Here is a 16,851-nt window from a genome sequence, read left to right on the forward strand (position 1 = left end):
TTTAAATATGTATATAAGTACATCTTAATTTTAATAAATAGAAGCTGGCACATTGTAAATGTTGGCTTTTTGCATCACATTTGCAGCAATGCCTTTGGGGTCCACAAAGGTTTCATGGGGATGGGATGGTAGAAGGTGTCTTGCAGAGCAAGCTTACCTGTGTTGGTGATGGGTCATGCCCACCATGGCAACTGTTTTGTCCATAGGCAAGTCTTCCATGGCAGCCTCAACATGTTCTCAAAATTCCATACATGCCCCTGTCTAGAAAGGTTGTCTATCCTTGGTTGATGTTCCGTTAAGGCCACGATATAGCAGAAATAATGGAAAACCAAACTCTGTCTTCCCAACTGTTTTCCGTCGGCCCTCACAAAACTTCCCCAGTCCGCTCTCCTTATCTGTTGTGTAGCAAGCAGAATGTAAGGACCAGAAAACCTTCTATTGTTTTGCCCTTTCTCCTGTTTTGAAAAGAGGAATCAGAATCAGTTGTAGAGTGTATGGAAGGAAGCACTGAAGGTGCAGTTTTTTCTGGACCTGAAATTCAGAGCCTTGCAGCTAAGGAGTTTTCTCAAATGACCACTCTGAAAGTACAACTGGGAAAAATCTTGTCAATTTAGGTTTTTCCCAGATTCTCTGTTTTGTGTGCCTGGCATATTCGGTATTCCATTTCTGTGAATATGTCAAGTTCCATTTGTTGAACTTGAGGAAATTCTTTTAAATAAAGCAAAACATGCGTGTGTTTTGGTGCACATTTCTCCAATATGTTTTTGCTTGCCATTTTGTCTAAAATACACAGGTCTTGCAAATAACTTTCTGTAGTATCAACCCATATAATTTTTTTCCTGAAGATGTACCCTTTTGAACAAACTACGGAAACCTGCGACCTTTTAAAACACGTGTCGGTAACCTGCATTGCAGAAATCAGAGATGGTTATATTTTGGCTTATGCAGTGGTCTGAAAAAGCAAAATTAGTTAGGCTTGAATTCACATGCAGACTACATGAATTTCTCTCCCGTTCCTATCAAAATAATGAGGGGGGGGGACAGCTTGCCATATCAACCTCCTTGTCTTACAAGCATTTTAGAAATAGGGCATCTGGGTGAAGATGTAGTTACAGAGGTTTGGATTTTTTTAATGTTTCATAATATTCACAGAATTGAACTGATTTCCAAATAACACGTGCAGGCTTTTAAAAGGCTTTTAAGACAACTAGGTCCGGAATTATAAATCTGATCCAAACGGGATTAGAACCTGAGCAATCCCAGCAGAAATAAGTGACGTCACTTGCACAATGACATAATCCAGTAAATTACACAGATTACACAATTTGCATCACTTGTGCAAAAATATGACACACATGATATGCGGGGGGGAGAGGGGCTCGGGAGAAGCAGCTGCTTTTCACATAAAGAGAATTAGACCGAAGATCAAAAGATGAATTTAAGCAAGCAACATCTGGCATTTCTATTCAGCTAAAGTAATTAGTTGTTCAGAGGATGGAACTTAGTCACGTTTGTTCCAAACACACAGTTACCACTAGAGACCCATCAAATGCAGCTGATTTGGGGCCCAAACAAATATGAACCTCCCCTGAGAGTCAGTTGCATGTGCACACCCATTCATATACATATACATAGTACATGCACTCTCACACTTAAACATTTAATCTTAAACTCATACTGGTGTTTGTGTGGAAGAGTGCAGGAAAATATGACTGATAAAATGGCCAGCTGTCCTACTTTACAAAGGGCAGTTCTCTATTTGGCATGTTTCAAGAAATCTCCATTAACAAGGCTGCTTGTACCAGTCCAGCTTAAAGCCACAGAACCATAATATGATGGTCTTCTATGGATAACTAAGAGACCCTGGGGCTAACATAAGCTCTTTCATTATTGCTGATTTAATTACTAAGTCTACGAGCAAACATATATACATATATATGTACTGAGACAAACTACCGCTCTGCAAACCATTCTTAGTCACAATAGGAGAGAATACATGTAGCTCAGGGTTGAATTGTGGAGTCCTTGGTGGTCTCTGAGATTGCATTTTTGCTTGCAGACGTTTCATTACCCAACTAGGTAATATCATCTGATGATGTTACCTAGTTGGGTAATGAAACGTCTGCAAGCAAACAACCAAGCTCTGAGCACCAAGGACTCCACATTTTAGTAGTTCTCTTACTAGTTATGAGTTGTTGAGCAGAGAGATGATTCATTAACAAAATAACTCCCTGATCTGTTCCCACCCACAAACTCAGGGTTGATTTCACGCAATTTAAATATGGATAGTTCATAGTTGGGTAGTTTGTGGTTCAGCAAGTTGTGGGAATTCTTCTGTTGTTACAGAATGTGATCTGCAGTGGGCCATTACATTAAAGCCCAATATGGTTTGAACATAGCACATTATATCAACATATCATCAACATATATCAACAATATGCTAACCAAGATTTAGGGTTTAGCATGCTTTGGGACATGATGCTTCCACAAGTACTATGCTACCAATCTTTGTGTTATGGGGTGGTCCTCAAAATTTACTAGGATGATGCAGTCGTTTGCATATAGGAAATGATTTGGAAACTGCAGTTGTATACATTTATTATATACAATATTAAGGCACAAATTTAAGCAGCTGAGAACAGGAGAGAATTCTTTGGCTGGCCAGAGTCACCCATATTTGTTATGGAAGATGAGACACTATGTATATATACAAACACATTCAAGTTGTACAATGCTCTGCAGTAGCCAATCTGCACAACAGAAACACAACGGGAAAAATGACATTATCTTACAATCCATTTGCCTGGAACATAACTACATAATGCTATAAGTGTCAGGCAGGATAACACCACAGCGCATAGATCAGGTATTGGGCAGGCTAGAAAACATTGGTTTACAAGTGTAGCGACCACCATACAAATGCAATACTGTATATAAATTGTGCTCTAATAGGATGAACTGGAATGGAGGTGAACTTCCATCAGCTTGAGGACCACACCAGGCCGGTTGAGGGAAAAGTGGGCAGGGATCATCCCCATATTGAGGGGGTTGTTACGGGCTGAAATGAGTGGCTTAGATTATTTGCAACTTGCCCTGAAACTGTAGCCAACTTGCCCTCCCAGTGTAAAAAAGACCCCAAAGTTTTGGCCCCACCTACTTTGCCATGCTTTTTTGCACCCTGATCTAGAGTAACGTATTATTTTTGCATGCAATCAGATTAACAAGAATTCAATGTCCTGATCTTTTTGGTCTGGGAAAGCCGCCTGTAGATTGCACACAAAAGAATGGTAACAATTTGCCCTTTGTATGCAAGTGAAATCTTGGATGTAAAGATACTGTTGGAAAGTTATAAATAGAAGGTCTGGCCTTCAATGAAATGTCCCAGGATATGTATGTCTAAATGTACATACATATAAATATATAAGGAAGCAAGTTTTAGGCTAATCCCCCTCTAAATTTCCATGTTTTGCTGAGTAAGAAAACAGCACTGAGTAAGCAATGCTACATACGGTCCTGATTCACCTCTTCGCCTCACAGGCCACGGAGAGGAATTTGAGTAAGACCACAGGCAGTCAGAACTTGAGACGAGCTATTTATGCTTTGGATAAAACGTAACTCGGCCTCACAGAGTGCTGCATTTTCAGCTTTTTGCCACGGAGAACAAGGACATCCCTGTCCTGGATAAACATGTCTCTAATAAGAGGCAAGAAGACTGTCTCCTTGTCTACAGAGGAAGGGAAGGAGGAAAAAGGGATTTGCATGACCTTCCTGCCCACAGATACTCTTGGAGGTAGCAGCTACTATAAGCCTTGGGAGACTTCTTTCCACATAGTATCCGATGAAGGGGCAAATTATGGGTCAGAGCAAAACCAGAACACTGTTACATGGAATAAGGACTCTTACCAATGTACACAGGCATACTTTTCTTCAGAAAGAATTCAACGTAACAGGCACTAAACTACAGAACAAAGGAGAATACAAAAACAACTGCACGTTTTGCCCCATGCGGAAGGGACCATCTTGGGAACTACTACTTACGTTACACTAGGACTTTTCTTTCAATAACCCAGCTTACAGCAGAAGACTCAAAGATACCTTACCTAGCAGCAGATGTGCTTATCCATAAATAGATCTAGTAAGCAGAGGCTGATCCAAAGATGTGCTATCTTCACACATGAATTTTCAGCTGCAAAACATTTTGCCAGAGACTGGTCTCAGTGGGAAACCTCACTGGTAGTGCAACCTTGCTATGAATCCAGGGAAGAAGTCCCTTAAAATGCTTCTGAGATTATAAACTGTTGTGGGCCTAAATGAGCCAGGGGTCTGACACAGCCACGATACATTGAACTTTAAGGAGCTGAAGACATTTTGGCGGGTTGGTTACTTAACTGCTTAGTTTCATAATGCAGATGGCCTTGTGGAATAAGATCAGGAAGTCGTGGCTGTCATGTATGGAGCACCTGGATGTTAACTCATTTTAGTTTGTTGTCAACAGCATTCAGGGACCTGCTGTAGAGAGGGACAGCTACAGAAATCATGGAAAAAATTTATGATGAACCTGTCTAAACCTTGTTCTACCAGAGATGTATGTTGGCATGGTTGACAACATGCCAACATACATCTCTGAAGCAAACCTGGATGGTGGGGGAATCTAGAAGGAAAAGCAGGAGGAAGGCAGTATGTAAAACAATGATATCCGGAAGTCCTGCTCCCTTGCCCAGGAATTGCAAATGCAATTCAAAAATTTTCGTGCAGGCAACATACCACCCAATGATGTTACTACCCAGATGGTTGCAGAACAGTTCTTGGTATATCAAACACATCTCCAATAGAAAATGTTCTCTGATTCCTATGATTTCTTGTCCTCTTTTTCCCCCCAAATCCACAGCATGGTTGACTGTTCACAGCAGACATCCTAAATGTTCCATCTCCAACATTCCAAGTCCCCTGCTCTCTGTCAAAAGTCAGATTCACCTGGAGTTTTCTTCTAGGTTCAAACTTTCTTGGTCCATCTTTGTGCTGTCCTCCAGAGTTTTTAATTCAAGCAGAGCAAAGACAACAACAACCCCTCCAGGGGCCATGTGTGCTACCCAAACTAGCAAAAGCTCCAGGGCTTCAAATAAGGACTTCCATCATGTCTGGATCTGGAAATTCAGGCTTGTGAAGCAGATTGCTAACTCTGCTTTTGCTGCTGTCCAGGAGCTTCCCATAGGTGGAAGAGTTCTCTAGGGAGAAAAATGTAGAGAATGAGTCAGGTCTTAGGGCCAAATTGCATGTTTCGTGTAGAAGCCGATCTATGCAAGTGCCTCTCACCACCACCTCCGCCCCGCATGGGACAACTATCTCACACATTCACATGGCATCCTTTCCAGGCTGTCATTGCACTGGATGTTTGTTTTTGCTACCTGCTTTTAAGACAGTTCTTTCAGGCGATTGCTGCCCCATGCACTGCCAAGTAAAATGTGCTTTAAACTTGCAGGATGTAAAGTTCCCGGTACAGGTGGCTTCCATTCCCACGAATGGAATAGAAGGAATAGAAGAAACACCTCCATGAGTGCCACAGGGAAGCAAATTAAAGAAGCACAGAACGCCTTTAACTCATACAGGCTGGTAAGAGACTAATCGTCTAAGTAAAAGCTGAGAGCTTTCCTGGAGGGAAATCTTCAGGGGGTAGAACATGGATGATTTCTGAAATCTGCACCTTTCAATGAATCTGAATTTTGTTCATTGATTTAAAATATTTATAGCCAACGTTTCAGTTTATCTACAGCTGAATTCTCCTTTATTTTGCTTCTCCCCCGAGAGCAGATTTTCAAAATTCTAAACTCTGCAAATCACAAGTCTACAGATCCTGCCCTATTCTTGGGATCAGTGCAACTGGAATTACTCACCAAGTTTGTCCCCAGCGTTTTTGCCTGCCGTGTGCCTCAGGGCTGGACTGCCACCAGAAGAGTGACTCAGTTTCCCTCTACCCAGAAAAGAAGCTGCACTGGGCCAGAGAAGCTCCGTGCCTTTGTCTGTCTGAGTGCTGCTGTCTTTGCTGTCCATTTTAACATGGCAGATGGTTACTGGCCATGAAGACATTGTAGAGGACAAAGAGGGAGGTGGAAGGGTCAATGAAGGGATGGATGACTGTTCAGGGGTGTCTTTCCCTAACAGCAAACCTTGAAGAAAACAACAACATGGACAACCAAGATGTTTTTCATTATATTTCTGCCTTGCCTTCCCCCAGGGACAAAGAGACTTAGTCATACAAAGTCTGATGCAAAGATGCTACATTCAATACAGAACGGTCACACGTACCCAAAACTCTAAGCTAGAAGGGCTGGGGAGTCTGACCGTTTAGTAATAAGCAATATTACAAACAAGAGTGACCACAGACCCCAAGAGCTAGTCAGCCATAGAAACTTCACTGTCTAAACCTGGATTCCTGGTTTGCCTTTACTGTGGGAGTTGAAGTCCACACATCTTAAACTTGCTGAGGCTGAGAAACTGCTCTAAGGGATGGAGAGCATTAGTCTGTCTTTGCCATGCCCCAGCTTACACCAAGGATGGGTTCACATATTCTGTTAAACAATAATGGTGCTTTGCTTGATTTGGATTAAACAAGTTATATGAACCTAGCCACTGCAGCTGACAAATCATGATACATGGTTTAGCATGTTGTCTGAACAAAACTGTGGCTTATTCAACAACTATCGCTTCATATCACATATGAACCGAAGCTCACCGATGCTTTCTTTCCATGACTTTTCTTCTTTCTTCTCCTCAGCTCCCTGGTTGTGGTTAAGAGAAGTCTGATGGGAGTGTGCTCCTGTAGCTGCAGCTATGGATGGCACCGACTGAGCGGGCCGCAAGCTTGCAGAATCTCCTTTGCTGGCATCTTTCCTGGATCGCTGCTGAAGGACCTTGATCATGGCGTCTTTCTCGATGATTTTTGCATACAGATTCTTTATTCTATTAATAATAACAATAATTTATTAAACTCGTAAATACTGTAATGGCATGTGACAAAGACCTTTGGAGACATGGCAAAGAGATGCTGCCTAGGGAATGGTCAGATAAGAGATGGCATAGCCTGCAGCTGGATAGTGGGAAGGGCAAGAGGTTCAGAGGGGGCCCTCTCTGGTTTCCTGGCCTGTAACGGAAACAGGAGAATTGTACTTTCAGACTTGCAAGATTCTGCTAATGTAGCTTTAAAGTAGGATTAGCTTATCTGGTCGTATTTCCTGTCTGGTCTACCTGGCAAATACAGAGGTAATAATACAAATACAGGGGTAATAATATTATATAATATTATGTCATATTATTATATGACAACTACAGAGGTAATAATATTATAGAAGTGGAAGCAAGACTTAAAGATAAGAGGCCACTTAGTCCCAGCTAGAGACGGGTAGGTATTTGGACCAAAGCACCTTTCTCGCTCTCTATACAAACACTGCACCCTTCTGATCCCAATTAGGGCTTTCCTTTAATCTTGCTATGATCCATTAATAGTATCCATTAAAAGCACACACACACCACTTCCACATTTGTACATGGTTGCAAAGTCCATCTTACTGGACTTGCTTAATCCCTTGTGGATGGGACTGTGCATCTCGACCAGCCTGCAATGTATTCAGCACGGGCAAAATATTTTCTGTATAGAAGACATGCGATTGGTATAGTCCTATCAAGGAGCTGTCCCCTTGTAGGGGAGTACTGAGACAGCCTTGAAAAAGGAATACAACAACTGTCGTGAGAACATGAGCTTAGCCCAGAAAGACAGGAGGGGATGAGGAAGAAATTCAAGATTGCCACTCCTTGACTATCTCTGGTATAAGAGAGACTTTCCACATTCTGTTATTATTTCCTATAACAATAAAACATGCTTCCAGTAGTTCTTGTGGTGTCTGTTTCCTGATCTGACCTATCTTGAAGGGCTGACATCTGCCATCTAGTTGCACGTTCCATGAGAAGAAGAGCAGAGAAGAACAGGCTGGGCTGCCCCCTCCACTTGCACTCATCATTGAGAGGGAAAGTCCTAGAGACATACCCTCCTGAGACAACAAAACTGCTTTCTAAAACCTGCATCACAGCAGAGGCTATTTGCTACAGAATAAGTTCCTCTGTCAAATCCTCCTCCTATTCCATGGACAACATGGCAGCATCTGCATGACACACGCATCCATCCATGGTGAAATGTGCAGTGGCTTACCCAACCCTAAAATGACCTCAGGATCATGAGCCTAAAATATGGTTGGCTAGTTGGAGACACAGGATGTCATGTAAGCACAGCCTTGGTTTGGGTACGTGGGAGAAGGTGGGAAAGACATGGACACAATGTGCTACAGCCCACTCTGTCCCTGAGGCAATGCTAGTTATGTAAGGCATTATGGCCTGATTAGGATGTGTAGGTGTCATTTATTTAATCTACCATTTGCTATGCAGTGCAGTGCACATTTCAAAGCAACCAAAACATTTAGAAATGATTAAAATATACCAAAGGAAATAGTGTGAAAAAAATATACAGGGAAAAAAACAAAGCTAAACAGAACCATTCATCTACAGCATTAATACAAGAAAGGCCTGAATGAAGAGACAGGTCTTCCTCGTTGACCCCCAAAGGCAAGAGAAGATGGTTCAGGATCGTTCACAGAGAGAGCGTTCCTTAAAGAAGGCCTCCCCACAAGTAACCACAAGATGACACTTAGTCAAAGTATAGACAGAGGACCTTCTCTAATGCTCTTGGCAACCAACCAGCTTCCTAACATGAATGCAGCACGTTCAGGATTTGACTCCCAAGCTGTTTAGGGCCTTATATGCCAAAAGCCAAAAATTCTTTGGACGTATTAAGCACCACAGGGAGCCTCGGCACTACATATCTTCACTCAAATCACCCAGTAGTGATTTCACAGCTGTTCCTTACATGTATTCCATGTCCTGACACCTCCGGCTGGTTTGCATCTTCTCCTCTTCTTCCTGCCATATGCGGACTTCCAGGGAACTCTCACTGTAGCTGCCACTGCGGGAGTGGTTGGTGGCCAAGGTATCTCTGGCAACAGAAACCGCCCCCCCCCAAAAAAGACTTTTATCTGACTTGGTCAAAATACAGGAAGCTTCCTTTCATTGATCCAACTATCTGTTTCTCTAGTCTGGTGATTTCTAGGTGCAACAGCTCTCTTGCCTCTCAGAACAGAATGCCTCTCACACTTCTTCTGTCTGGTTCTTTTGCTAAAGAGACCACGGACCACATCTAGTCACCTCTGGGTGCTCAGTGGATGCCTATCATTAAGTGTCGGGGCTTCCTCTGCCATCTACATCCTGGGGTGACAATGCAGTGCCCATAGGTGCCATGCTATCCTGATGGCTTCCACCAACCCATCAAACTAAAAAGAAAAAAGGCAGGGCAGGGGGAGAGGTATGTGTGTATTTACAAATCTCCATAATCCTAGGAGACAACCAAATCTCTCAAAGTCTCACATGAGGTCTAGTGAGCTTCAAAAAGACCTCATAAACTCTTGAGCTTCACCCAACATCAATGGAATACTGAAAAGCCTGTCATTCAGCTACCTATATAAATGTGATTGATTGATTGATAAATCAATAAATATATCCTACTTTTCTGTGGCAGCTGTGGCTGCAGCATTCATGGCAAAGTGTCGGATTGTGCTCTCTTCGAGGTACTTCTGTTCCCACTTGGTCATGTCAGCTTCCAAAGCCAGAATCCTTTCGTCCTTCTCCCGCACTAACTCCATTAAGGCTGGGACATTGTACTCAGGCACAGGGGCTGCCTGGTAGTTCCCTTGTTTCTGAAATAAAGGAATATGCTGTTAAACCATTTTTAGTATAAATTTAACATGCAAAAAGCTCACAAACCCATCTGGTCTGGCTTTGCATCTCTTGCTAAAACAACCAAGAGTCCACCACCGACACATTTATGGATGTATTATGCATTTCAGTTTAGATTCCACTGTCCTATATATGACAGCCCGAAGCGTCCATCAGGCTATATCTATTTCAGCAGTTACTTGAATTATTCTTCTCAGCTGGCATAGTATAAATGTAAACAACAGCAACAATAAAGGAAAACAGATTTAGACATATTCAGGCAATGAAATACATGTAAAGGAAGCACATGGTCACCATATATAAGAGATGCAACTGGTGACTGGACTCAGCACAGCTAATTAGACCAGGAACCATTCTCTCTCCTCACAACCAAACAAACAGAATGTAACTCTGTTATTACATGATCTGGAAGTCCTCTTACTTTGGAAGAAAGGCTTAAATTGCCCTTTTCAACCAAACATCCTTCTCCCCAAACTAAAACCTCATTCTCTCAATCTACCCACTCCCTGCAGTTACATAACGAAAGACACATTTTTATGTGCTCTCTCCCAAAACCCAGATACATTATTTTGCCCCCATCTCACCTCCCTCATTTTTTTCCCTACTATTACTGCATCTACATCCAGAGCATGCATCTATATCCTCTCCACACCTTGCAACCCCCAGGGCTTTTCCAGATCATGTTGCCTAATTGCAACCTATTTGGGGTGGTTGTTGTTTTTTAAAAAAATAATATTTGCAATATTTGCAATAATAAGCAAAATATGGCACAGTAATATTGTGAGCTTTGTTGATTTTGAGAAAGCTAAAAGAGATCTGGAGCTGGTAGTATTTGGATGGGAGACTATGAGGAAATCGTATGGTGATAGGCTAGATGGGTAAATTGAAAAATATCCTGAAAGGAAGTGATTGCAACCCACTTCCATGCTGTTCCTAAGAAAACACCATAGATTCCATAAAATCACCAGGAATGAAGCTTGACTTAAGCAAGACTTTACTACCTTGGCAAAACATTGATTCATTGATTGATTGATTGATTGATTGAAGTGCAAAAAGAGAGATCTCTCCCCAGTGGAGACTACAATTGAAAATTCAGTGCAGGAGAAACAGGCGAGTTGGGGAAGGTTGGGACTCAAGGAGAAAGCAGTAACATACTTGCTTTGATTGCACACATCTAGACTTCATTACTGATGAAGACTTTGGGGCTAAGCCAATTTTCAATGGGCAAAAGTCCACTGCCACTCCTACCTCCACACCGCCTTGTATCTTTCCATTTATAAAAACTGACTGTGCTGGTAGCTGGCTTTCAAGAAAATGTCCTCCAGGGAAATTGAAAGCAGCTGGGAGTTTTGATGAAGCAGAGCAGGCCACACGACACACAAAGATCCGCTCTCACTTTTGTTCCCCACTTGTGATAGCTGCCTCCCTTCCCTTGATGGCAGCACTAGATTTGAGCACCAGATATTTCACCAACGGACAATTCTTCAGCTGGTAGAAAGCTCTAAGAAATGAATCAGTATGCACCAGTGGGGCCAGCACAATCCGAAAATTAAAAGATATGCAAGACACAAAATTCAGCGGCTCACACTGATTTCCCCCCCCCCCTCATATACAGTCATACCTATCAAAATACCCCTAAGGAGATTTCACTCCACTTCCGGCACAGATACAGTAGATATTTTTTCACTGAGTATACTCCACTGAATTATAAAGGCGGGTCTCCAGCCAATTACACAAGGAAAAGAAAGCAGAGTTACATATAACCTGAAAAACAGCCTGTGGGAAAATATTTCTGGCTTTTGGAATGAAGCCCGCCAAAATACATAAATAGTAGTTTAACGGCAGTCTCAAAATTGGCCTCCCGCGGGGAAAGGATTTCTATTATTGCACGGTGTTTCCAGATCTCAACATATTAATAGCACTTGACAGAATACGGCAAACTCTACATCCTCTGCCCAGCCCACCCTGACCCTGAGCCAACCAAGTGATGAAGTCAAAGGGCTGTTGCTGCACCTGGAGCCTGTTGGGTTCTGGATGAAGAGAAACAGGCTGATGCTCAACCCTGGTGAGACCGAGTGGGTGGAGGAGCATGGATCATCCAGTTCCAGGGATTTACCAAGGACCGGATGGGGTAGTACTTTCCAAGTCAGAGCTAGGGTACAATCTGAGGGCTTTTTCTGGACTTCAGAAGCAAGAGGCAGCTGGGACCAGGAAGGCTTTTGCACAGATTTGTCTGATGCACTAACTGTGTCCTTTCTTGGATCAGGAGGCCTTAATGACAGTGACTTGTGCCCAAGTCACCATGCATGTGGATTAGTATAATGTGATCTACATGGGGCTGCTCTTGAAGATCACTCTGAAGCTACAGCTGATCCAAAATGCAGCAGTGCAAATCGTTATGGGCATGCCTGGCTATGCTCATGTATTACCGCTCCTATACAAGCTGCACTGGTTAGCAGTAAGCTTCTGGATGCAAGTCAAGGTGCTGATGTCATCTACAAAGCTCTACATGGTATAAGGCCTGGAAAGTTATGAGTCCATCTGTTTCCCATTGTATCTGCCTGCCTGGAAAATTCCAACAAGGTTGGCATGCTTGAGGTCCCATTTATTAAACAATGTCACCTTATGGAACCCAGGATGTGTACCTTCTCTGTCACTGCACCTGACTTCTGGGAGAGCATTCCCCCCAAGGTCTAAACAGCCTCGATCCTGTGTGCCTTCCAGAAAGCACTGAAGATCTGGCTCATTCCACAGGCACCAGGCTAAAGTGTTTGGGGTATACACTGGGGTTAAAGGTAGGAAAACTGTGGTCTTTTTCTTCTGGTACGGCCACTGGAATTTTGTTTTAACTGTTATACTCTTATACAGAGAATACAGAGATGTGTATCAGTGGGCAGTGTAAAAGTTGAAGTAATAAATAAACTTGACCACTGGCCCTCATCCAACCAAAGGTAGTCATGACCAGCAGTGCCATCAGATACATATCTGCTCTGAAGTATGCCCCACTGAATTCAACAGCTTATCATAGAATCATAGAGTTAGAAGAAGCCATACTAGACAATGCCTCCAACACTTCACTCAATGCAGAAATAAAAATTAAAGCATTCCTGACAGATGGCTGTCTGGTCACTGGCCACATCCAGCGAAAGAGAACCCACAATTTCTCTAAATGATTGGTTTTAGAACTCGGTAAAGATGCATATTCTTCACTCCATAGTAGGCAAACACAGTTTCCTATAACGCTTAGTTGCAATGAAGTCACAATTCATTGCTTTCAGTGAGCTTAGCCCTGACTCAGTTTGATGAAAATCATATTATTAATGCAATTTTTTAAAAGATGGATAATTAGTCTTGGAAGTCATTCCTCACCCCACATTGCATACCAAAATGGCTGTCATGAGTGCCGTTGAGCTAAAGTCATCAGCGCAATGGCACTCATGACAATGACAAGGAAATAGGTGAAGGGGTACAAGTTAAGTAGCCATCAACCCACAACGACTAACGGCTAACAAACAATAGCTAAACGGATCACGGAGCCACCCAAGCCATCAGCGGCAATACAACGGGGATCGCCCAGCTGAAAGCAATCAGCAGAAGAATGAAAACCTGAGGATGGGCGATCCTGGAAACCCTCAACCAATGGCAGGGCAACGCATGGGACAAAGGGGGGTGACGTGACCGAGAGCGAGGGGGCGCTGACCGGCGCGGGGTATTTAAACCCCGCACCGGCGCGCTCCTGTCACTCTCAGCTTTTTTCTACCAACGTTGTACCTACCCTGAAATAAACCAGAGCCTGCTTTGCGAACCAGTGTCTGAACGTTATTCAGAGGTAGGCAGCGCATGACATAAAGCTGAGAGTCATAAACTCAGCCTCGCCGAGCCCCACCGGACGACAACGAGCCGCGGGAGGAGTAGACGGCGAGAAGACCAGCAAGATGAGGCCGGAACGACGCGGGCAAGGAGGGCGAGCCGCGCGGCAAGAGACAGAGGAGGACCGACCGAGGCCAGAGGCACCGCGGACTCCCGGAGCCATGGACGCCCACCCCACCCGACCCGAGCCTCAGCTCCAACCCCAAGGGGAGATGGCGACGGAGGCAACCCGACCGCGGGAGGGAGCAGCACGACTTCCGAAACCAGCGGAGGACCCCGCGCCCCACATCGCACCCCAGCAACGGGCGTGGAGCGACAGCCCCACGGTGCTCGACACGGAGGAGGACGACGGAGACACCCATCAGACGGAGGAGGAAGCGGACCCGCGGCGGAGGGACGATGAACCCCACCGGCAACCCACCCCCGAGGACGCGCCAACGGAACCGGCCCCAGCGGCGGCGCGGGCTGTGGACGAGGAGGCACGAGCTGAACTCGCGGCCATGCGGGCTCAGCTGACGGAACTCCGGACCATGCTCCAGGCGCTCATGCCCCCCGCGCCACCCAACGACGTCCCCGCACAAGCCCACACCCCGAGCGAAGCACCGAACCCACACGGGCCAGCGGAGAGCCAGCAGACGGCACAGGCGGCCGACACCACACCCCGGGAAGCGAGAGGCGGGGCCGCACAAAACGCCCGGGCCCCAAAGGACTTCCCCATCTTCTTCGATGGGACCCCCTCAAAACTCTCGTTTTTCGTGACCAACGCTAGGGAGTTCATGGGGAGGCACGGACACTCCTATGACTCCGAGGCCGACAAGATCGCCGCCGTGGCGATCAAACTCCAAGACAGGGCGGCGGACTGGTACGTCCAACTGTACGAGTCCAGCTCCCCCGCCCTCGCCACCTTCCCTGCTTTCATCAAAGAGATGAAAAACTACTTCGAAGACCCCCTAGCTAAAGTACGGGCGAAAAGCGCACTCCAGAGACTTAAACAGGGCACACGCACGGTCCCTGACTACGCCCTGGAGTTCAAAGCCCTCGCGGGAAAGGTCTGCGACTGGTCTGAGACCACCCTGCTGGAAATCTTCAAAAGGGGGCTCAACCGCGACGTTCTCCAATGGGCCCTCTACCGCGACGACCCAGAAACGTTACACGGGTGGATCCACCTCGCGGGGAAAGCCGAACACGCGCACCGCACCTTCCTGATGACAACCACGGAAGACACAAACTATGTCGGGAAAAAGGTACCCGCACCTCACGGGGGGATGGCCGGCCCCATATATCCAAAAAAGAAGTTTAACCGGGAGCCCTGCGGGAGGTGTGGCAAATTAGGGCACAAGACGGCGGATTGCTTCGCCAACCGACCGCCGACCAGCGCGCCCAAGCCCGCCCCGAAAATTAGCCCCAAACCACCCAACCCGGGGCCGCCCCCTCACCGCCGAATGACCGTGGCCACAGCGACACCGGAAGAGGGCTGGGACACTTACTGGGGGGAAGAGGACAATACCGACCCCGACCAGCCGGCGGGAAATGCTCCCCGCTTGCTCTGAGACGCGTGGCGAGGCAGGCGGTGGGACAGCAACGCGGACCACCTCAACGAAACGACAAAAGCTCCGTAATATTGGCAGCAATTCAACTCTCTGCCGGCAACGGAGCCACCACGGCCGCGGCACTAGTGGACTCGGGGTGCTCAAAAAACCTCATCCACCCCGACCTAGTCGCCAAACTCGACCTCCGCTGCTTCCCCCTCCCCACGCCGCTGGCATTCCACCAGCTGGACGGCTCTACAGCGGGAGGGAAACCAGCCACGCTACAAACCGAGCCGGTCACCCTACAAATGGGCACTCACACCGAGCGCACGTCGTTCGTAGTCACGCCCATCGGACGGCCCATTGCAGTCCTGGGGATGCCATGGCTCGCGAAAAACAACCCGCGGATCAACTGGGCGACCCGCACCTTCACATTCGGCGACGGCGAGTATCGAGCACCAGTACCAGCTGGCAAAAGCAACCCCACGGTAGGACGAGCGGAGGCGACCACACAAGACAACGCCGCTACCACAGCAGACCTACCGGAACAATACGCCGACTTCTCCGAGGTCTTCGGAGAGGCAGAGGCAGACCAACTACCCCCCCACCGCAAGACGGATTGCCGGATCGACCTACTGCCCGACGTCCCCCTACCTAGACCAAAGATCTATTCGATGACCCCGAAGGAGATGGCAACCCTCCGGGAGTTCATCGATAAAAACCTAGACAGGGGATTCATAGAGCCAGCATGCTCACCGGTCGGAGCCCCCGTCTTATTCCGGGAGAAGAAAGACGGGACCCTACGGCTCTGTACCGACTACCGGGGCCTAAACGCGGCTTCCCTGTCCAACAAATACCCCTTACCCCTGGTGAAGGACATGCTCGCCCACCTGTCCACGGGCAAAGTCTTTTCCAAATTGGACCTGCGCGAGGCGTACTATCGCATCCGAATCAGGGAGGGGGACGAATGGAAGACGGCGTTTAACTGCCCCCTAGGCGCGTTCCAGTACAAGGTACTGCCCTTCGGACTCGCGGGGGCCCCTGGGGTGTTCATGCAGCTCATCAATGAGGTACTGCATGAACATCTGTTTAAAGGGGTCCTGGTCTACATCGACGACGTCCTCATTTACACAAAAACATACGAGGAACACGTAACCTTAGTCAGGCAAGTCCTCGACAAGCTCAGAAGGGCGCAGCTCTATGCAAAGCCCACAAAGTGCGAGTTTCACAAAGAGCGCCTAGACTATTTGGGGTATCGAATCTCCGGGGACGGCATCGAAATGGACCCCGCAAAAGTCGAAGCGGTGCTAAACTGGGAGCGGCCCCGCAACAGACGGCAACTACAGAGCTTCCTGGGATTCGCGAATTTCTACAGGTCCTTCGCCCGGGGGTTCGCTGAGATAGCCCTCCCCTTAACGGACCTCCTCAAAACCAAAGGGGTGGGGGACACCCGACGCGCCAAGAACCCAGGCACAGTGCTGAATTGGACTCCCGCGTGCCAGACCGCATTCGACAAGCTGAAAGCGCTGTTCACGACGGAGCCAATCCTCGCGCACCCGGACCCAGAACGGCCGTTCGTGGTCCAAGCCGACGCCTCAGACTTCTCCCTGGGAGCCAT

General features: G+C 46.5%; 1 protein-coding gene and 1 long non-coding RNA gene across 2 annotated transcripts in view; one reads left to right on the forward strand and one right to left on the reverse strand.

The window, feature by feature from the left end:
- Positions 1-3,166: 3,166 nt before the first annotated feature.
- Positions 3,167-16,851, reverse strand: part of AMOTL1 (angiomotin like 1) — a 52,013-nt gene continuing 38,328 nt past the window's right edge. The window contains exons 9-13 of the mRNA XM_063305873.1: positions 9,604-9,794; positions 8,912-9,037; positions 6,731-6,957; positions 5,892-6,164; positions 3,167-5,225 (exon numbers count right to left, since the gene is read on the reverse strand). Of these exons, the coding sequence (XP_063161943.1) occupies positions 5,116-5,225; positions 5,892-6,164; positions 6,731-6,957; positions 8,912-9,037; positions 9,604-9,794 (927 nt within the window). The 3' untranslated portion in view covers positions 3,167-5,115. The remainder of the gene's footprint in view (positions 5,226-5,891; positions 6,165-6,730; positions 6,958-8,911; positions 9,038-9,603; positions 9,795-16,851) is intronic.
- On the forward strand, positions 7,166-7,882 carry LOC134499235 (uncharacterized). Its single transcript, XR_010068109.1, has 2 exons — positions 7,166-7,277; positions 7,329-7,882. It is a non-coding gene; the product is annotated as an uncharacterized LOC134499235 (long non-coding RNA).

The sequence above is a fragment of the Candoia aspera genome, chromosome 5 (assembly GCF_035149785.1).
Source record: "Candoia aspera isolate rCanAsp1 chromosome 5, rCanAsp1.hap2, whole genome shotgun sequence".
In the NCBI taxonomy this organism is placed as follows: Eukaryota; Metazoa; Chordata; class Lepidosauria; order Squamata; family Boidae; genus Candoia; species Candoia aspera.